The following is a 22,867-nucleotide window of genomic DNA, read 5'->3' as shown; positions in this document are numbered from 1 at the left end:
GCCCATCTCTAATATTTTCAGTTGATTTGCCCGATCCTAATAGTATTACTGTGCCCTCTCTTGCATGCTGTATGTGGGGTGTGTGTATACGTGTGTGTGTGTGTGTGTGTGTGTGTTGTCCATTGCCATCTGAATACAAAATTTCGATGTGGGCATCAGTGGCATCAAGGTTACATGCTATTACCCACTATATGTAAGTACAGTGCTCGGTAGAGAAAAACTGGGACCAATGATTCCTGGCCTTATAGGCTTAAAATCCATTAGAGGGGACTGAACATATGTATAAGGGAAAAGAATTTAAATGCTAGCATTTATTGAATAGACATCAGTATAGCTTTTAATCATAGCTGTTGTGCAGTTGATTGGAAGCTACACTTAAAGGAGGAATGTGAGTTTTCTTATTCTATTCAGATATACCTCCCTGTACTGAGCCCTTCACATAAACTATCTCATTTAATTGTCATAACACTGCCTATAAAGTAGATACTATTATCCTCATTTTGTAGATTAAGAAATTGGGGCTTAGAGAATTTGATACTTGCCCCAATTATTGTATTTCTCCTTTATTGTAAAAATAGTCATTTTTATCATCTGCAATGAGAGAGTGTATGTATACGCTTTAAATATCTCTGTAACTATGTAGTTGAAAGAACTCCCATTTCAAGTATATTTCTTAGCCGTATTTGAAATACTTCTTACATAGTCCAGCTACATTTTTTTCATAAATTTGACTTATTTTCATTTGAGAGAATACTTGGCTTCCAGGTGGAGAAATAAATTTAACTTACAGGAGCGGAGAAACCAAAGACATGCCAAAATTGGTGTGTATCTTAAAAGAGAATTCTAATTATAAGGACCTCTTAAATCTAAAAGCTTTTCCCTTTGGTATAAGCCATTGACTGTGTGAAACATGGTGTTTTACATTGCAAGCGGTATTTGAGATGAATTGCTTGAAGCACCATGGTTTTCTGCAAAAACATTATAGGGGAAGATCAAATAAGAAGATGCTTACTGCTGCAGATCAGAAGAATAGATCAGTAAGAGGGAACATTAGAGCAGTCATGTTTTAAAGAATTAGTACACAGGAGAAAAGAGCTGTGGGTCAAAGAATGTAAACACACACACACATTCTGACATATCTTATGTACACACAAACATATATACACATAACATGTAAACATAGATGCATTTTAGTCAGGTGATCCAAATGACTCCATTTATGCATTTTTCTGGCCACATACATTATCCCCACGAGATCTCTTGTCAGCTGTCTCGTGGAAAACAATTAAAGAACTGACTATTTAACATTTATCGGACCCTCACAATATATAAGCACTGTGCTCAGTGATAAAGATGTAACAGAGAAGATTGTCTTTGTCTTCAAGGGCTCCCAGCATCCTTGGCAAAGGTGTTATTGCAGTGGCATGATGAAATAGAAGAGACGTTCACAGAAGTACATGATCATAGAGGAGATGTATCATGGAGGGCTTTTTAGAGGAAGTGATATCTGAGCTGAGTCTTGGAGAGCAAGCCACAGTTAGTCAAAGGGAGATGGGAAAGGTGGAGGCCCTTCCAGGACACAGCGTGAACGAAGGCCAGGAGCTTGAAACAAAACAGTGTATATGGTCTGGGGCTGCTGGAGTATGGTGATGAGGGAGGAATGAGAGGTGAAGGTGGAGAGATAGGTCAGATCTAGTAGGGCATGGTAAGGTCAAATGTGTTTCTTAGATCATTCTAGTAGCTGTGTGGAGAACGGTTTTTGTGTAGATAAAACCAGAGCTCAGGATCCAGTTTCAGGTGCTATTGTAGAAACGTAGGCAAGAGATGCTGAGGGTTTGAATCAGCATCATGGTTCGGTGGTACCCAGGACTGGGTAATGGGGGTGGAGGACTTCAGCAATGTTTAGGAGGTACAGTTGGTTAAGACCTGGTGCTTATTTGCATGTGGACAGATAGATCAGGATTTCTCAGAGTTTTAGCTTGTGTGTGGAGGTGTGGTCAATTTAATTGAAGGTGTCTGTGTTTTATCTGGGAAGAGCTCATCAGCACAGGGATAGTTTAGGCTAGAGTTTGAGAAAGAGGTCTCTGGTGACAAATTTGGGAGCTGTCAACCTATAGGTGTATAAAATTGATTACACAGCTGCTTCTGCATAGTACGTTGTGTTGTCTTTTCCTCCTTATACCTGAAAGCAAAGATGTACATCTCCATCGAGAGACGGTAATTAATATTATACCTCCAGGTTATGCGAGAACAACAGAGTGAGCCCATAGCATAGGAAATGCTTTAGGAAAAATGCAAGTAACCAAAGGGTTTGTGGTTGCTTTCTTCCAGGTGCATCCGTGGAAATGCCTGCTGCGCAGGGATATTGCTTGAGTTGACCTTCCCGCCGCCCATTCTTTTGAGGACCCTTTGTTCAGTCCAAAATGGCAGAGAAGGCGCCCCCTGGCTTAAACAGGAAGACATCAAGGTCGACACTTTCTCTTCCCCCGGAACCGGTGGACATCATTAGGAGCAAAACGTGCTCCCGTAGAGTGAAAATCAACGTGGGGGGCCTCAACCACGAAGTCCTGTGGAGAACGTTGGACCGGCTGCCCAGGACCCGCCTGGGGAAGCTCCGGGACTGTAACACGCACGAGAGCCTCCTGGAGGTGTGCGATGACTACAACCTGAACGAGAACGAGTATTTCTTCGATCGGCACCCTGGAGCTTTCACTTCCATTTTAAATTTCTACCGGACAGGGAAACTCCACATGATGGAAGAAATGTGCGCTCTCTCTTTCGGCCAAGAGCTTGATTACTGGGGGATCGATGAGATCTACTTAGAATCCTGTTGCCAAGCCAGGTATCATCAAAAGAAGGAGCAGATGAACGAAGAGCTGCGGCGGGAGGCGGAGACCATGCGCGAGCGGGAGGGCGAAGAGTTTGATAACACGTGCTGCCCTGAAAAGAGGAAGAAACTGTGGGACCTGCTGGAGAAGCCCAACTCGTCCGTGGCTGCAAAGGTACGAAAAGCAGAGCGTTGCTCGCTTTCCTGTGCGCCGTCCGAAAAGGTGGTACCTGTATTCTAGAGAGCGTGGTTTTCTTCGTTTAAGATGTTTGGGTAAGAGAACCCAGGATGGCTGTGCAGGGAGACATCCTTTCCAAGATCTTATGGAGTCAAGTCGAATTATTCTTTCTGTTAAGACATACGGTGGCATTACTCTTTCCTAACTGTTATTATTATGTAGGCATAGACTAAGGCAGCAGGCGATGAAGAGTTTGGGTCACCCTGGCGCTGCCTGGGGTTGGTGACTTGGAGGTTGAGGAGAGAGCACAGCTCAGATCCATCAGGCGTGGAGTCTTGCAGAAAGGCCTGGGCTCCATCCCAAAGAGAAGCCAGGTGCTGTCGTTGAAGGTGGAGGAGGTGCCTCCTGGTCTGGTTCTCTGGAGGTGCTGGGGAGACTGGAGAGCGTGGCCCCGTGTAGCACAGTGAGCTTGGGGCTCCCACATGAGGAAGGAGCTGCTTACGAAGCAGCGTAGGGATGAATCAATGTCAGCGTGCATCCGTTGACCTCCCCTTGTGAGGTCTACTCTGACAGTGATGTTTCTGTCTGTTGGTGTATAAATGTGTCCACAACGGAGGTATTCCCATATCTCAGAGTTCACAGAGTGCTGAACACGAAGGTCAATTCATATTTTTCCATTGGGCCTGCATACATCTAAATCTCAGAGTAAAATTTTTGGCCACCAATTTCAGTATTTAATTCAACGGCGTGACTCTGTTTATCTACTTTGATTTAGAGCTTTGAGGGTTAGTGCAAACTGATTTTCATCTCATATATTTAGTTCTTTATTTCAGTATGAATTGTCAGAAAAAAGCCAAAAGAGTCATCTGTAACCGTAGAAGCGCAGTATTGATACTTCATGCAGATTAGATGAAAATGGAATATGCAGTAGAGAAGAGAAAAGAGTGTGTTAGCCTATAAAGTCTTTGGATTACTGTTGTTTTCAATTGTCTTTTCTTATAAACAGTAAAGATGACAGAAGTATAATTGCTTCTCTGTGCTTTTTGACTGGAAATTAAAATTCTCCGTGATAGTCTACACCATCTAAATATTGTAAATAACTGGCTGAATGTAGACGATCATAAAGCCGTCTTCTTGCACCGATGGATATTTCTAGTTTTGCATCTTTTGACCCCTAAAGTCATTTTACTTTCTTGCCAGGATGTGGAACTAAATGGAATAAAATGTTATTTCTGCTGTATGAAATGAGGAAATGCACATTTTGTGGCAACTGAAATATTTCAATTAGGTCTTTTTGTAGTTATGAATAATTTGTTTACTTTTGTTTCATCTGTAGGAAAGAGAGATGTGGGATTTGGTTGAGAAAGGTTACTGTTCTTTCCAATGTCAAGTGTTTAAGTTACACATTTGAGTTACTACTAAAAATGTGGTGTGAATTTTGAAGCAGAATGAGATAAACCCTGGATTTAAGGGAGTGTTTTGGGTGTCAGATGAACTCTTTCGAGCTTTTAGGCAACTGAGGAATAAATCATTGTACCACGAGATGTTCCAGAGGGAGGTAACCAAATATGTAAAAATAACAGCTAAATCCAAGAAAATTTGAAAGGTTCATGTGATTTATTTGCTGATAACTTTACTAACACATACCTAAAATTAAGTATTGTTATAGAAAAAAATTTCAAACATATACATATTTTTTTCTGAAGAATTTCTGCTAAGGATGGGAAAAGGTCAGTAATCTCATTTCCCAGATGAGGGAGTTAATTTAATCTCTAAATTTTAGACACAGGGCCATGTCTTTTTTTTTTTTTTTTTTAACACCTCTATTGGAGTATAATTGCTTTACAATGGTGTGTTAGTTTCTGCTGTTTAACAAAGTGAATCAGCTATACGTATACATACATCTCCATATCCCCTCCCTCTTGCGTCTGCCTCCCACCCTCCCTATCCCACCCCTCTAGGTGGTCAGAAAGCATCGAGCTGATCTCCCTGTGCTATGCGGCTGCTTCCCACTAGCTATCTGTTTTACACTTGGTAGCATATATATGTCAATGCCAGTCTCTGAGTTCGTCCCGGCTTACCCTTCCCCCTCCCCACGTCTTCAAGTCCATTCTCTACGTCTGCATCTTTATTCCTGTCCTGCCCCTAGGTTCATCAGAACAATTTTTTTTTTTTAGATTCCATGTATATGCGTTAGCATACGGTATTTGTTTTTCTCTTTCTGACTTACTTCACTCTGTATGACAGACTCTAGGTCCATCCACCTCACTACAAATAGCTCAATTTTGTTTCTTTTTATGGCTGAGTAATATTCCATTGTATATATGTGCCACATCTTCTTTCTCCACTCATCTGTCAGTGGACACTTAGGTTGCTTCCATGTCCTGGCTATTGTAAATAGTGCTGCAATGCAGAGCCATGTCTTTATCTCTAAGAAGATGATGTTGATAATGGCCTATGTCTGTAATACACCACTATATACCCCTGTACATCAGACAGAGTATTTAAACTTGCTTCAAATTATGTTTGCAAATTATGTATGTACAGATAAGATATCTACCTACAAACGATACCCAGCAGCCAAGGACCTTGGTTTTGGAAACTTTTATGTAGTTATAAATAATAAATTTGGTTCCGTTGGTTCCGAATTATTAATCAAGCTACGGGAATCTCTGCTAACCTAGGCAGATTCTCTACTAAATTTCCATAAAGGATTTGTGTTTGTTTCTTTAAATGTCTACATTTCCCTCTCTGTTTGAATAGGGAAATATTATGCAAATTCTTTACATTTGATTACATGGTAGTTAAGTGAAAGCATTGTTCATTTGCCTGAGGTTTGGAGCCTTTTAAAAACAGCTCTGTGTGATGCCTTCTGTAAACCACTACCTTTCCTGTACTCTTCTCAAGTCATGTAACTTGTTATTTTTCGAGAATAATTATTGGTGTGGGGAGTGCTAATGCTATGTGTGTGTGAAAATGTGTGAATAGTATTTTTACAACTTAGGAAAAGTTCATTTTGTCAAAGCTTCAGTTGGATGGTACTCTAGCCCTCACTATATTATGGGTACATCAGGATCCTGCTTGTGCTATGAAACTCTTGTGTAGGAATGCTTGGAATCTATGTGTTTTTTCTCACTTGCTTGGGAGGTAAGATATCTTTGGAGGAAAGTATCTGTTTACCTTGCCTTTTCAGTTATCGCTTATTCAGTAATAATTGGTAATTCAGTTGAATGTATATAGATTGTTCTTTGTGTGCTATACACATTAGACTAGACGTGTAGAAACATACTCCCTTCTCTCCAGAATTTCAAAAATGCTCTCTTAGCTTAAACAGGGATTTCATATATTTGAAAATACTTGATTTTTTTCTCTTTTGGTTTTTCTGTATTTTATAATTTGTAATAGTTCTGTAATAAAATATAAATGTTGTGAGATTACTTGCCAAATCCCTAGCATAGCAGAAAACTTTGACCTTTTCTATCAAATATTCCACAGTATATTAAAATATCTATTCACTGACATGGACTAAATGCTCAGTAATCTATTAAGTAATAATTGTTCAGCCCATGCTAGGGGTATCCACTGTGATATATGAAGTTATCGCAAGGCCAGCTGATCTGTCATACCATCTTTGGGTATGACCCTGACAATAGCAATTCAGCTCTTATAGAACATGCTCCTTGGTGTCATTTCTATTAATTGAACTTTCTAGTATATTAATAACTGAAAAAAAAAACCAAATAGAGTTTAAAAGTGTGATATATTTAAAATGTCTCTGTTTAACAAATTAACATTTTTATACATTCACAGATTACCATGCAATACAATTGTACTTTTCACAAAATGGTAACAGGGCTAAGAGACGCTGGTAGTTTTCTGGGGTGTGGTGTGATCTAGTAATGGGACCCGAGTTTATGTTTGTGGGATGGACTTTGTTTTTCAGTCCTCTGTATCTTGTGACTGTGTATTTTCCCTCACCTGGAGATAATGTACAAAGTGTACGTTAGAGGCTGTTTGTGAATGTGGGCCCAGCTAAGTGGGCCTGGGGAACGGCTGGGACAAATCTCTAGTTTGCCGTGACATGGAATTGCAGGCTCTGGGATGCCTGACATAGGAACATGCAAGGGGAGGAGAACATGCATGGGCTTAACTGGCTGCCAGTTTCCTGTGCAGTTATTTGGAATTAGACTTGATCCGGTACCTCTTCCAGCCCAGGACAATTTAGTCAGCCTCTGAATTGGAAACATTTTCCTCTTTTCTTTAGCCTTTTCCCAAAGGAATTGCAGTAGCTATTCCCCTTTAGATACTGCGTACAGCGACTCGGGTCTAAGAGGTGTTTGAAAGTGTTTATGTAAGGGAGACGTGTTCTACGGCAGGAGGGCTTATCAGCCTCTTGGATGAAAAATGACCAGGAAGAAGCACAGCCAACCTGAGAGCTGAATGGAACTAGACTCAGTACCCTACAGCGCCCTCACTAGGATATCTGAGGAAGGTCAAGAGCAAAGTCAGCGGGTCTTCAGGCAAACCCAGTTAGGAATGGCTGAGCCCAGGAGGCAAACCTCAGTCCGGAAAGTAAGTGGACGTGGTGTGCAGGACAGTGCTGGCCAACAGGCCAACCCCAGGGGTCTGGTCAGGAAACCAGACTGTAAGCAGCCCTTATTTGAAAAGGACAGTATAAGGCGAAATCTCCAGAAGGACCTTCCTGATCATCTGAGCCAGTACAGCTACAGGTACAGAGTGCCACCCAGCAGCCCTGTTGGGCAGGGTCCAGGGTCGATAGGGGCCACTACTGATTATCTGCTTCCCTCTCCGATTTCCCCATTTATCCGCAGCTGTCACTCATTTAAGGGGTACATTTTTTCCCATTCTCTTCTTCTCCTCTCTTTCCCCACCCCCCTTTTCTCTCTCCGTCTCTCATCCTCAGGAAAATGGAAAGGATGACTGATTGGAGAATTATTAACTTTTTTCAGTAATGACCCACTAAGGAGAAAAATTAAGCTAAATTTAAATTCTCCCTAAAGAAAGAAACTGCATATGAAGGAATACGAGTTTTGTCAGGTAGGGTGGATCTTGAAGGGCTACACACTATTGAAATACCTAAGATTTTTTTCACCCCCTCCCCACAAGAACCGATCTTCTCCTCTTGGCAATGACACTGAAAACGCATAGCATGGAGGGAAGAGGGTGACCGTGTCTCCTGCATCGGCTCATGGGCTCCAAGGCATCCACATGGCCACCATCACTGGTAAGGTGCAGCACAGCCCTTAGAGCAGGCATGGGAAGGGTCCCAAGACCTCAGTCCTCCTTGGATCAAGAAGGAAGCTGGTGAGGGTGGACGTCTGTCCCTGGAGCTCCAGGTCTCTGAGGAGCCAGAGACCGAAGTCATGAGTTTCCTAGGGGATGGTGCCTATTCATTGGCCTTCGATGGTAGCCTTGAGAACCGTACTCTCTCTTCCGACGGAATTAGAGTGTGGGCCTTTCAAGTCATGGAAGCAGTAGAAAGAAAATAAATCCAAATAAGACAAAACTCCTGTGTACTCTTCAAGAGGAAAAGAATGCTTAACATTCTGATTCTGTTTCTAGTATGTGGATAAGTTATTCTCATGCTTTGAATGAAAAAAAGGAAGGTATGAGAACAGAGCCATAAATGATTTACTTTCAGTCCAAGAACAGAATTTTCACATGTTATGTGTAAATATATGCACACACACATAGTATATATATAGAGAGACATATATACACACATGTATGTAGTATATATACGTCTATATATATATAGTCAAGTGGAACAACTCCGTCCATACAAAACCCTCAGTTTAGCTTTCTGATGACTTTCTTAGTGATTAACGATAACAGTAGCCATCAAAACCATGAACGGGTCCCCCGCAAAGTAAACAATGCAGTGTGAGTGCACTCAGAAATCTCCCTACGTTGGGGCCCCTGTGGGGACTGAGCTATACTCCATTCCTTACCTTGGATTGCCAGTGGCCTAATTAGTGTGCCACTCCTGCTGCTTTTGTGTTGAATGCTTACTGTTTTCCCTTCTTGGCCTTTCCTTTCTGTATCCCCACTGCACAGATTAGGTTTTTGTGCTTTTCCGATAACAGGGAACAAGGGTTCAGAGGCGCTCACAGGAGGTAACTTAACAGAACTTGGCCAGTCTGTGGAGGATTCACTTGGAGATATATTTTTCCTTTTTCAAAGGAAACCTGCAGATGAACAGGTTGAAAGCCTTGAAGAAATTAGGTATAAGAAAATAAAACAGATAAGATAGAAAATAACATTGGGTTTTGATGAAAATGTCTCAACTATTCCATTGTTTGGTTCCAGTGGTCCTATTTCTAGATCCGTGCTTCTTTGCTTTCCCCAAAGAACTGCCTTGAACATGTACCACTCTCTGCCCTTTTGGGCTCATTTGATCAGGAAGAGAAGGGCGAGAAAAGAGGAAGAAATTGATAAAACGTTTACGTCCCATGTCCTTATACAGAGTGCCAGAAGTCGTGGTTTTGCTGAAAATACCCCAGTTAACGTTATTAGACTTTTGTCCTCGTCTGATTATTTATAACATCTCCTTTCACTCTTAAAAAGTGCCCCAGTTTGGACAATAAACTATATGATCACCTTGCATGTGAATATTTTGAAAAAAGAAATTACCCACGAATCATGTACTTTTCATTTCCTCTTTGCTTGTTGGTTACATCTGAAGAGGGCCAGTCTTAATCTTCAAGCAATTTTTTCATCTCTTCTGAAAGATCATTGGTTTCTATTAATATTAAAAAAAGACATTCAGATTTCTTTCAAGCTTGATTTTTAAACCTCAGTAAGTAATTATCATTTTCAAAGAAAAAAAAAAACTAGGGACTTCTTTCTACATTATCTAATGTTATCACAAAACAGAGTACATTGGCAGTATTTAAATATTCTGGTTTTGAAAATCCATGTACCCCGCTTTGGTTATTAACAGATTTGTTTTCTTTCAAGTGAGAGACTTTATAAAGTGACGGATGTACTATTTTAGGTAAGCATAAGTATTATGAATGTTTAACACTCTCTGCTTTGGAAGGCTCTAGAAGGGTTTGAATAATGTTTTAGATTAAGTGTTCATGTCTGAGCTTTATCTCCCATTTTAAAAAAAGAAGCAAAACAAATACTTTCCAAATGTGAAGAGTTTATAAGAAAGTTCCCATGGTGCCTTATGCCTTGACCTCAGAGAGCTTGCCCAACTTGGCCCTGGAAGTTTCATCTAATAAGTGTATGAAAGTAGTCTGTAACTGCTTTGATTACTCAAGGAGATGGGTAGTCTCTGCCTCATCCGTATGGATTTATATTGTTACTATTTAACTTTTCCCCCAGCATGTTAGGGTGTTCAGGGGAGCTAGCAATTAGTGCTGTGATATGGTACAGATAGAGCAGTTCGTTGCATTGGAACTGAACATGGGAAGATGCTACTTTGAATGTCGTTGATCTTTCCCCTTTTACTAGCATTGTTATATTTGACAAAAATATTTGTCGTATAGAATGAAAAGAAATAATCTCTTTCCAAAGAACTTGTTAATATAAGGTTGTTTATTATGGAATGTCAAATTAGCCAATTTTTATTGAATATTAAGTATTGCATATAAAATATTGAACATTTATTGAATATTAAATATTGCATAAATCGGATCATCGAAAAGAAAAAACATCCATTTATTTTTAACTCCTCTACACTCCCATCTTGTTCCACAAAAGAGGAAGCTCACTAGAAATACATATGCTAAGAATTCAAATAAAATAACAAAAAAAGAATTAAAAGCAAAAAATAGAACTGGAAGAAATATGTTTTAAATTGTCCTAGTAACACTAGGGAATGCTTCATCTTCTGCAAAATGTTTTGCATAATTTTAATTAAAAAATGACAGTCTTAAAATTTAATAATAGAGTTGAAATTCATAAACAAAATTTGTGTTCATGATTAGAAAAATTTGCCTGTCTGTTCTTAGAGAACCTTGTTTAGTGACTCAAGGTAAGACCCATTCTTAACACTGAGACTCTGTCTGTATACTCGTGTGAATTGACCATTCTGACTGATAAGAAAGATATTTTCAAAATAATAAAGTTGATTCTAGATCAATTACTGGAATAAAAATTCCCTTTTGATCAAAATATGATTACATAGGGAAAAATAAACCCAACTGCTAATGTACAATTCATGAATTAACCATAGATTACAATAGATTTTTTTGATTTGGGCATTGATTTAGCATTGGTGGTTTTATTCTTTTTGAAACTAACCCTAGAGTTCCATGACATTCGATAATCTTTAATGTGCCGAGGCATAAGTCTGAATTCTGTATAATGTAAGGTTGGTCTGAGGCAACTAGTGACTTTGATAGTGAGCTTAGCTGTCCACTTGGCACTGTTAATCTCTCCCAGTCTTTTTTCCCCTCTGATTGTCATATATACTAACTCTTATTAAGTTCCCATATTTTGTAGAGAAGATCATATGGTATTGCAGAGATTCATACAGGACACCTCCTTCATTTAAAATATCCTATTTAAATATTCTAAGAATGATACGAGCTTTTAAGGCAGCAGTCAGCCTGGAAATTATTCTTGCCCACCGATAGCCTGGGTGGTCATTAAAACCCTTCCTGCCTCTGCAGTGGAGCTGAGAAGGATAAAGGAGTTCCCAGATCATGGTCGCCAGCATGTTCCACGGAGCATGTGGCCATTGGAGACAAACTGTACTTCCTGTATCTGTAACACTGTAGTTGATGATAACTTTATAGTTTACAATCAGAACTTTGAAGAACTTCAGGAGATGGAGACTTCTCTGCAGTTGCTCTATCAGCTTTGATACACAGAAATAACCAATCTAGAATAAAGCAGCTAGACATAGATCAGCTGGGAACAGAGAGCTATAGTGACAGGCAGTGGAAAAGTGGGAGAGGAAGATGTTTGCTCTCATCCCTCTAAAACTTTTCCAGGAGGCACTGAAAGCTAACATCAGAACTCTATCAGACTCTGCACCTGTGTATTATTTATTTGCAGCTGTGTATACATCTATGTTTAAGTTAACTCCTTAGCTAGTGCAGAAAATTAATGGATTTTTTTTCCCTCTTAAATAATCCCCTTTAATGTCTTTATAAAACTTCTTTTTAATTTACTTATAATTTATTTTTGACTGCGTTGGGTCTTTGTTGTTGTGCGCAGGCTTTCTCTAGTTGCGGCAAGTGGGGGCTACTCTTCGTTGCGGTGCGCGGGCTTCTCATTGCGGTGGCTTTTCTTGTTGCGGAGCATGGGCTCTAAGCGTGTGGGCTCAGGAATTGTGGCTCGCGGGTTTAGTTGTTCCGCAGCATGTGGGATCTTCCCGGACCAGGGATTGAACCTGTGTCCCCTGCATTGGCAGGCGGATTCTAAACCACTGCGCCACCAGGGAAGTCCCTATAAAACTTTAAATGAAACAACTCTGGATATTACTACGGACTGGTACCTGAAGTAGATAGATCCAGCTGATGTTTGTGGTCAAGTTTCTGTGTCTAGTGTGGGCAAACCAGGTAGTAGCAGCCTTTACCTAGTGGTACCTGAACTAGGTCTGTTCTTGAGAGTGTGTGTGTGTGTGTGTGTGTGTGTGTGAGAGAGAGAGAGAGAGAGAGAGAGAGAGAGGGAGAGAGAAAGTTACTCATATACACTGCTACCTCTCCATTAGAGCATACTATATAATAAAAAACCACCTGCACAAAAATGCAATGAACTTCAACCTGTATTTGGTAACTTAGGGTAGGTGTAACTTGTCATCCAAATAAGACAGCTCATTCAGAATATAAAGTTTTATGATAACCTGATTGGGCATGAAGTCCATGGAAAGTGTCCTAATGGTCCCAGAATAGCAGGAGGAAGTATTTCCATCACTGTCCCAGGTTTTTGTTTCAGGCTGCTAGAGGTCATTGCCACCCTGGATTTCATGCTTTTACTTATGTCTTGTTGAGTCACTCTCAACACAACAAGTGTTGAATGCTGCTTTAAATAGCTCCTCAAGCCTGCGCCACAGCAGTGCCAAGGACAGCCAAGTAAACCCAGCGCAGCGCTGAATGGGGTTGCTTGATTGGAGCATCCTTCACTGCAGGCCAACCTCAGGATATTTGCATATGAATGGAAGATCTTCCGACCTTCTGATCATTGTTTTATTTTGAATTAATGTAAAACCTAGAGTGTGGTTTTGGATATTGATGTGCAGTTTTCTTGTCTGTTGTCATCTAAATTAAATCCACAGCCAAATGTGTTCCTCAAATTAGTTTTTTTTTTAAACATTCATATTTTAGTTTATATCTTCAAGTTACCACTGAGACTCTGGCAACATTTTGTAAAGGACTATCTAACTTACACATTGGTATCCAAACAGACTTTGGTTGAATTGGAAAATAAATCAATGCCACTATCTATGAAGTGTAGCAATGTGCTATGATAAATTAAATGTATTTAAATGTATTTCATTAATCCAATGGAAAATTTCACTTTGGGAAACTAGCAGAGACCTGCATAATATCTTTAACGTAAGCATCCTGTTCTACTTCAGTGCAGTTTTTAGTTTAAAGGCAGAAAAATATTGATAGACAGTCTTGTTTTTCAAAAGGTGATAATTTGCTCTGCTGTAGATGGAATGAACTACCTAGGCAATGAAAGAAAATATGAAACAGTAAGCTAGAATCTAGGATAATGTGAATTTGCTCTTACGTATTTGCTATGTAAAAAAGCTAGCACATTTTATTATATTTCTTAAATGAATTCCGCAGGTGTGAAAATTATTGTATAAGTAAAGTAATTGCATTATGCGTAATGTTAAAATTCAAAGCAAAGATCTGTTTTAAGCACTGGTATTTATTTTTCAAACTCTTGCTCATGAGCCATGATAAATATTTTCAATTGCATGGCGTGTTTACAAAGTGCTAATCACCTACACTTCTTTTTTCAAAGTTTTGTGTGTAGATTATGAATGAGATAGCTTAAAGGGGAGCAGACTGTTTTGATAGGCATATTTTTTGTTTGTTTGTTTGTTTGTTTTGCGGTACGCGGGCCTCTCACTGTTGTGGCCTCTCCCGTTGTGGAGCAACAGGCTCCGGACGCGCAGGCTCAGCGGCCATGGCTCACGGGCGCAGCCGCTCCACGGCGTGTGGGATCTTCCTGGACCGGGGCACGAACCCGTGTCCCCTGCATCGGCAGGCGGACTCTCAACCACTGCGCCACCAGGGAAGCCTGATAGGCATATTTTAACATTATATCGGGTATGTTTATGTGCTCAAAAAAAAAAAGAAATGGTATATTACTTTGGGTTCTGCAGAAATTGCTTTGGGTTCTGTGTTTCGCTGTCTTTGTTAAGTTATCCGGCAAATGCCAAAGTGTTGGTGAACTTTTCTACCCTGTTGCCCTTCGAGGCATACATTTGAAACTGAGTCCGGAGATCAGATGACAGTCTCTGCCATTTATCAGACACCCTGACCTGGCTGTGGTGGGGTGGCCACGGTGTAATTTTAGTTCAGAGAAACATTCTCCGAGGTGCCATGTTGCCACCAGTGGGTACTTTGAAAATATCCAAATGCCTTTCTTACTGCAGCTCAGCCCACATGAAGAAATGCCTTTATTACTTCCTTCCAGCCCTTATTTCCTCTCTGTCTCAGGAGGCTCACCTTCCTCTCTTCCTCTTTGCTACCTACCTGCTTCTCAGCCCCTTTACCTGGGTCAGCACTTCCACACGAATGCAGAAGAAACCCTGTCCCCCTGCCCGCTCCATGTACAGCCCTGCAGGTCCCCTCCAGAGTCCTGCTCATCAAGGTCTGTTTTGGTGACACCTTATTGAGAAACTCTTGGTTTCCATTTAATTTCCTTGTCTCCGTCTGGATTTCACATTTGTCTTTAGTCTGGCTCTACATCTTTTCATGAGATGATGTCTACGAGATTTCAGTGAAATTGGATGTAGTGAAGAGTCCAGATGAGAGAAGGTAGAGCAACCTAAAAAATCCAGACTTCATTTTGTCTTTAATTTATAAACAGGCATTTGTGTTCCTTTATCCTAAAGCATCAGAGCCTGAGAGTAGGTAGACTTTTTTCTTCTTGACTCTTTAAAAGCAGTGTCTAAATAGTACTTTTTCTTTGTTTGAGAGAATCTGATTCTTCACCCACCCTATGCCCTCTCTTAATCCATGAGCTCTGCCTGTGCAAATGAAGCTGTTTTTTCTTTCCACTCCCTCATAATAGTTGTCACTATCTGCAGAGCTTTCTGTTTTGAGTAGAAATTTAACTCTGGGGAAAGAGAGTGTGGTTAATTGATGCTTTTCACAGATGCTTTTCACAAAGCTGTATTAGCTTCTGTTTTCAAAGTCCTCTGTGAGGTCTAGCTATAACTTCCTAATATCATCAGTGTTCCTGCCACCCTTTTACTCTGTCTTATCCTGAGCCATTTTTTTTTCTAACAATATTGCTACCTTCACAACCTGGAAAAAATGAACCTCATTCCCTGAAGTCCAGAGTCATGACGTGGAGACCACATTTTCTTGTCCCTTCAGTAATTAGGATGACCTTCCTGAAAGGGCAGGAGGGAAAGAGTTTATATTGGGTGTCTGTTGTGTGTCATACACTGAACTTGGGGATTTTTCACGTTGACCGCTTACAGCAGAGGTCGGCAAACGTTTTCTGTAAAGGGCCAGATAGTAAATCTTTTCAGCTTGGGAGGCCATACAGTCTCTGTCACAACTACTCAACTCTTTCTAGTGTGAAAGCAGCCAGACAACACGTAAAGAAATTGGTGTATCTGGGTTCCAGTAAAACTTGACAGTGGGCTGGGTTTGGCCCATGGGCCATGGTTTGCCTACCGCTACTTTATATCAACGCCGTGAAAAGACATCATAATCCCATTATACAGTTAAGAGGGCTGAAACCCAGAAATATCAAATTTGTGTCTCTTGTCCCTCACTAAGTGGCACACTGGGATCTGTATCCATTCCGTAGGAAACCTGGCTTTCCCATAGCTCTTCTTCCTGTCCAGTTGGATTTATCATTCCTTTCTCATCATTGCCCAGTGTTCCTGTCACTGCCCAAGAGTCATTGAAGTCTTTGGTTTATGACCAAAAATCATCTTCCTACTGTACCCCTTGGGTGTCATGCAGGACAACTACCCATCATTCAGTTCCAGCTTAAATTTTCCCCATCTTGAGCTCACTTAGCACAGGGAGGAAACTACCTTTGGAATCTTGAATCCTGATTACAACCATGGAGGCTTCCTTTTCCCACTAAATGTATACTTGGTCCCTACTGCAAGCTCTTTCAGCTTTACTTATCCCATTCTTTTTCTTTTTTAAAAAATTTTTATTTTATTATTTTATTTTACTTTTATTTTATTTTTTCCTATTCCATCGGGACCACTGGATCCACTGCCCTGGTCCAGGCCTTGAACATCTCTTACTTGGATTGTGGCTATGTCACTAACTGGACTTTCTCACTTCATTTTCCTCCCCGTTCTCACCTATTCTTCATGTAGCCAACAGAATTACCTTTAAAAAACATGCCTCTGATTGGGTCAGTTCTGAACTCTAAACCTCAGTGATTTCTCATTGCCTGCACTCCTTAGCGTTGCATTTAAGACTCTTCCTATCCAACCTTCCTATCCAGCCACATGCCTTACCATACCTTGTGCTCCTGGCAACCATTCCTGAAGACAGGGCTCTAGTCTAAGACAGGTATTTACTGCACTCAACAAGCAGTCCATCCATCCAGGGGGGATACCTTTTTTCTCATTTGCACAGGGTGCCTTGCAAACTGGCTACAGCTACACCTGCACACACTTGGCATGCTCCTGTGGCCACCACTGCTTTCCTCATCTGGATTGCCCTTTGCCCCTTCTCTGTTCTTCTTTGTGTCTCAGCTCAGATGACCCTCTGCTGTGATGTCCATCTGATTCTCCCCTGTGTTTTCCCCTAGCTCTTTCTTTATACTTGAAATCTAGAGATTCTATCTCTGCCTGTCACCTCCTCAGCTAGGTTGTCACACTTGAGGGATCAGACTACAAACCTTCTTCTTCAGTTCCTGACACCTATCACTGTTCCTGGCCACTCCGTACCTGCCAGCAAATGGCACTGAAGGGCAGACATGACGGCAAGACCAGATGTTTCATAGTATTTCTATTTCTTTATGAAGATTAAACAACGTAGGTAGAGGTTGAGGATCTCATCCCAGGGATTAGACCTGGATAACGCTGTTTGTTTTAGGCAGCTCAAGGAAGCTGGCTCTATTACCCATTTTAAATGACTTTATGTTTTTGAAATAGGCTGACAGCCATAGATGTGGTTTTTCCATTTTTACTTTGTATAAATTCTCCATCTAGAGTAGCATGTAGGCTGCTCTGTACGCCACCGAGTTTATGCAAAGGGAGGCATCAGGTGCTGCTGCAAGGCACGCTTTCAGAGGCTTTGCTTTGCTAGGGTTGCTCATTTGATCTGAACTGCAGGTTCTGGAAACTCTTAGCCTGTGTGTGAACCAGGGGAGGAGGGCTGGATCTGGCCGCCAAGGGACGGGCAGTCCTTCCGTGCCCTCTAGAAGGTGGATGGATCCTTTCATTGCATTCAATCAGCCTCCCTTTGGAGGACCTTGGGCCCAAGTTGTGTTATCCCATTACTCAGGAAAGTCACGAATGTGGATAATTCCAAGATTTGAGTTAAGACAGATCTCCAATAGGATGTCTTTTTGTAGGACTATGAAGAGAGTCTGAAAAAATAAATTCTTAATGGCATAACGTAAAAAAGGGAGATCAGGCATCTTTGTTTTTACTACAACAGCTAAAAGAATCATAATGGTGTCAACTTAGGGGAGAACTTACTTTTGTTTGTAATCCAAAAAGATATTTCCTGGAAACTTCTAGTTTGAGGGTTTTTAAAAATAGAAATGAGGCATTCTTTTTTGTCTCAAAATTGCGTGCTATCAGCATGCCACTTGGTCATCAGGCATGTTCAGATATTATTCTGATATTTCACCGTACTGATGGGATTTTCTAATTTGATTTTTTAGAAAGAGGCTTTTTAAATTCCCTAGTCTCTTAGGAAGTAGTTTTGACATGTTTTAATTTAGTAATTCATAAAACGATTGGTTGAAGAGCTACCTTGTACATAAGAAACTTTTAAGCCTTATATATGTCTTCTAAGAATTTTAATGAGATAGCTGCTAAAAGTAAATTTGTTTTCATTTGTTAACTCCTTTGACTTTATCACATCTCAGTTTTTAAGAGCTTTTAGTAGCATTGTATTATAATTTAATTCTGCAGTTCCACTGCAAAAAGAAACAGTCAAGTTCAAGTATTTTTCCAGTTCTGCTGTTATTTGTGCACTGACCAGGGGAAAAGGCATTTTTGAAGAGATCGTGAGATTATATGGGAGACAAACTTGATAGATATAAAATGATCAGAGAATGTTTTTTATCACCAGGCATTTGGCATTTCAGAGGAAGGATCGAATTTTGTCAGTTTTTAACAGGTAGGGAAAGCTTTGTAAATGAGAGAGAATTAAGTAGGAAGGATAGAAAAATATTTGGAGAAGAGGGAGAAAGCATGAACAAAGGCAAAAAAGAAAGGGATTAAGGTGCCTGATGCAGGCGTGGGACATCAGGAAAGCTGTCAGAAGTAGGAATTGGGGTCGGAAGGGTCAGGCAGGGCCGTGTACTGCTCTGGCTTGAGTGCCCACCTGAGAGTCTGCACCCCGACAGAAGGTCATAGGTGGGTGATGTTTGGGCCTGTACCTGTCAGTGGCTGGTGGGAAGCTGCAGGGTAGGTGGGGTGACCCAGTGATGAGAAGCACAGGCTCAGGAGTAACATGAACTTGGGATGGAGGGCTGACTCTGCCACTTAGCCGACTTGCTGACCTCCCTGAGCCTCAGATTCTCAGCAGAATAGTGACAAGGATACCAATCTGTACCTAATACAGTTATTGTGAGGATTAAATGGGCTAGTTAGCTGAATCCCTGGTCCACAAGCCCACCTAGAACAGATTACATGTGAGTGTTATCATGATTATTACCATTATTACTCAAAAGAATTCATTTTGAACTATCACCAAGAGGAATTTTTCCCCCCATAAATTTTGGGTATTCTTCTGTTGCACTTCAAGTAATTTTATTAGACTGTGAAGACAGCATCCATGTATAGGGAATAAACTATTTTCATCTCATTTTTATCATCTAACCCTTGAAAAGCAGCAAATTAAATGAATGTTTATTGATTTATCCAAATTTCGTGATCGTGATACATGAGATAAATGGAACCTGGAATGCAAATTAAAATTTAAATCTTAAAAAGCCTGTTTTGGGGAAATGGGTCCTATTAATGGAAACGATGAAAATCAAAGAATGAACTGACCATTCCCAAGTTTGATTACAGCACAGCCTCTGTGTTCATCTCTCTTCCCCCGATGGTTGCCTTCGTGTTTATCACCAACATTAATATAACTGCCCGGAAGTTGAGCAGCTGTAAATAGCTCTGTTCTTGTTCCGAGACAGTGCCTGTGCTTTGGGAGAGGGAAATGATCCGACTACCACTTTGTGCTTTCTGGTTGGGCTCACTGACTCCCATCTCTTATCTAAGTATCTGTTAGTAGGGTATGAAATTGAACACAGATCATTGACCTCCTAAAGGCCTGTCATTATGATGCATTACCAGGAATATATTTGATGGAAAATAATTATTTGGCTCAGGAAGAATTGGACTCAAAGTAAATGTTGTCTCAGCCATCAGATTTTTAAAGCTGAACCTCAAAAACTCCCAAGTTTGTCAGAAACGTTATAACTTGGGAGAGGTTAGACGAACACCGTCACTCATGGGAAATAAACGGTTTTTAATTACTAGTTTTTCATGAAGGGCGACATTTTCTGCGCATATGATTGAGACAAATATTTGGAACAGCATTTGCTCCTTGATGTGTACATTGAAAATAAAATAATAAAAATTCTTTCAAAATCAAAACATCAGATTTTACAATTGAGATTAGCAGTTAAAAAATCGTCTTCTGGATTAAGAACATTTACTACGAGGCCTCATTTTCCCTAAATTATTCAGTGTATCTTACGGAGATATATAACACAACGGGATAATAAATGACTGAATGGATTGTAGGTAGATAGATCGATTGATCAGTCAACTAGATGGAAAGTTAGACTAAATAGAAAGATAGAATAGATAAATAGAAGGAGACTAGATAGATGCTAGATGGATAGAGAAAAGAGAAAAAGGAAATATGGGTAGAAAAATAAAGAGGAAACTGGGGTGACTAGCCTATGAAATATTTATGACACAGGTGCCTATTATAATTGGTGGGGGAGGGCAACAGGCTTTGAGCATTCTTAATGCTAAAGCAAACAGGAAAACACATAAAAAGAACAAAATTATGTAAAATCTGGACTTTACAGGCAGGAAAGGGAGGAGGTGTGTATGGTCAGCTGTTCTGATGACCATTATTTTATTGCACAAATATTTACGGAGCAACCACCAGGCTCTGTTCTAGGTGCTGGGGAGCAAACCTCAAACAGAATGGATACAACCTACTGCCACCACTATGATATTTACATTCTAGAGGGAGGGGACAGATAATAAACAAAATAAAGGAATAACTGTACAACATTAAAAAGTGGTCAGTGATATGGGGGGAAATAAAACAAGAAACAAGGTTAAGGAGTGACTGGGGTCTGTCTGGTGGTTTCATTTCAAATTGGCTTTCCAAGGAAGGCTTCACTGTAAAGGTTATTTCTGAGCAAAGTTCTGAAGAAATGAAGGATGCCTGTGGATGTCTGGGGGAGAGGGCTACAGGCAGCAGTGGAAGCATGACTGGCAAAAGTGGTCCTCAGCATGGGGTGATTTTATCCTTCAGGAACCATTTGGCAATGTTAGAAGGAGTTTGTGGTTTTCTACTTTTGGGGGAGGGGTGCTGCTCTCATCTAGTGGCGGAGGACAGGGATACTGCTAAGTATCCTACAGTGCATAGGACAGCCCCCGTGACAAAGAACCATCTAGTCCAAAGTGTCAGTAGTGCCAAGGTTGAGAAACCTGGACTACTGCAAGGGGGATGCAGCGCAGTGAGCCTGGGAGAGCCTTGGAGGAGATGGGGTCAGAGACAGAAAGGGCGTCCAGGTGCTGGAGGGCTTTGTCAGATCGTGCCAGGACTTTCAGCTTGTCCCTGAGGGAGAAGGGGAACCAGGGGCAAGTTCCGAGCAGTGGTGATCTGACTCACAGTGTCATGGGCCCCCCCAGCTCCTGTGCTGAAATTTACAAGGGGGAAGGATGAAGCTGGAGACTCTTATAATAATTCTCTAGAGAGACCAAATCATATTCAATGACAAAACTATGAATGAGTATGTTATTTATTCAACAAAATAGCCTCCAGAATATCTACATTTTGTGTCTTTCATCTTAAAACTGAGGTTTATGAGTACATTATCCTAGCCACCCATTTTTTTTAAACTATGGAGAAAAATTGCTATCAAAATCTAGGTTTCAGCAGATAATAGAATACCTCAGGGGGGAATAAAAACTGCTTTCATGCATAAATCAGTGTAAGGATGCTAGTAAAGGTAGATTTGTCCTCAGCCATCTTTATAATTAATTAACTTCTTTGGTGCTGTCTGAAAAAAGGAACATTTGGGGCTTCCCTGGTGGCGCAGTGGTTGAGAGTCCGCCTGCCGATGCAGGGGACACGGGTTCCTGCCCCGGTCCGGGAAGATCCCACATGCCGTGGAGCGGCTGGGCCCGTGAGCCATGGCCGCTGAGCCTGCGTGTCCAGAGCCTGTACTCCGCAACGGGAGAGGCCACAACAGTGAGAGGCCCACATACCGCCAAAATAAATAAATAAATAAATAAAGGAACATTTGGGAAAAAATAAAACCAGGCACGGATGAATCCAGGTACCTTTTTTAGGGGCATCTAAGGAGCCTTGCTTAAAAAAAAAAAAAAAAAAAAAGTCAATCAGAGAAGATAGACAAATGCAGGTTTAAAAAAAAAAAAAAGACAAATCTAGACACAGATAAACATGAGGACCGCCACAAAAGCAGGGAAGTCCCAAGTCAAGGAAGTGCCCTGGACCTTATTTGGCTTCAGTGCCTGGAATGAGGCTCAGAGCTGACATTCCTGAGGGCCTTCTCCCACCTCAGCTCCCCAGGACTCATTCGATTCAAATGGAAGATGCTTTTTTTCCCCTTACCTTTACTATAAATAAATATAATATATATTTATGTTCATGTATATAAATATGTATTTTTTAAATAGTTCATTAATTATAACTAGCAGTAATGATTTATAAGATGTGAAAAAATATATTTATTTGCTTTTATTATTTTTTAACTTTTAATTTATATTGGAATGTAGTTGATTAACAATGTTGTGCTAATTTCAGGTGTACAGCAAAGTGATTCGATTATACATGTATGTATACACGTATGTATGTATAACTGAATCACATTGCTGTACACCTGAAACTAGCATTGTTAATCAACTATACTCCAATATAAAATAAAAAGTTAAAAAAATGAAAAATAATAGCAAATAAAAAAATAAATATGTATATGTCTATCTTTTAAATTTAGACCAGATTGAGACTATCATATGAGGCTCCACCTACTGACAGTATTATAAGCCACTCCCCACCTCCTGGGGAACATGGACTGTCTCTCGGGAAATCCACAGCAAATATCTATGTAATCTTGATTCACTGAGCAAGTAACACATTGCTGTTCCTGCTGTATGAAAAAGGCATGGTCTTGGGCTTCCCTGGTGGCGCAGTGGTTGGGAGTCCGCCTGCCGATGCAGGGGACGCGGGTTTGTGCCCCGGTCCGGGAAGATCCCACATGCCGCGGAGCGG

General features: G+C 40.6%; 1 protein-coding gene across 1 annotated transcript in view; it reads left to right on the top strand.

Moving 5' to 3' along the window:
- KCNB2 (potassium voltage-gated channel subfamily B member 2) overlaps nt 1-22,867 on the top strand; it is a gene marked incomplete at its 3' end in the record, with an annotated part of 394,619 nt that overhangs the window by 24,571 nt on the left and 347,181 nt on the right. Inside the window, exon 3 of the mRNA XM_082674834.1 lies at nt 2,332-3,002. Within this exon, the coding sequence (XP_082530960.1) occupies nt 2,424-3,002 (579 nt within the window). The 5' untranslated portion in view covers nt 2,332-2,423. The remainder of the gene's footprint in view (nt 1-2,331; nt 3,003-22,867) is intronic.

Source organism: Grampus griseus (assembly GCF_964374135.1).
Source record: "Grampus griseus genome assembly, chromosome: 17".
In the NCBI taxonomy this organism is placed as follows: Eukaryota; Metazoa; Chordata; class Mammalia; order Artiodactyla; family Delphinidae; genus Grampus; species Grampus griseus.
This window is presented reverse-complemented; position numbering and strand designations above follow the sequence as displayed.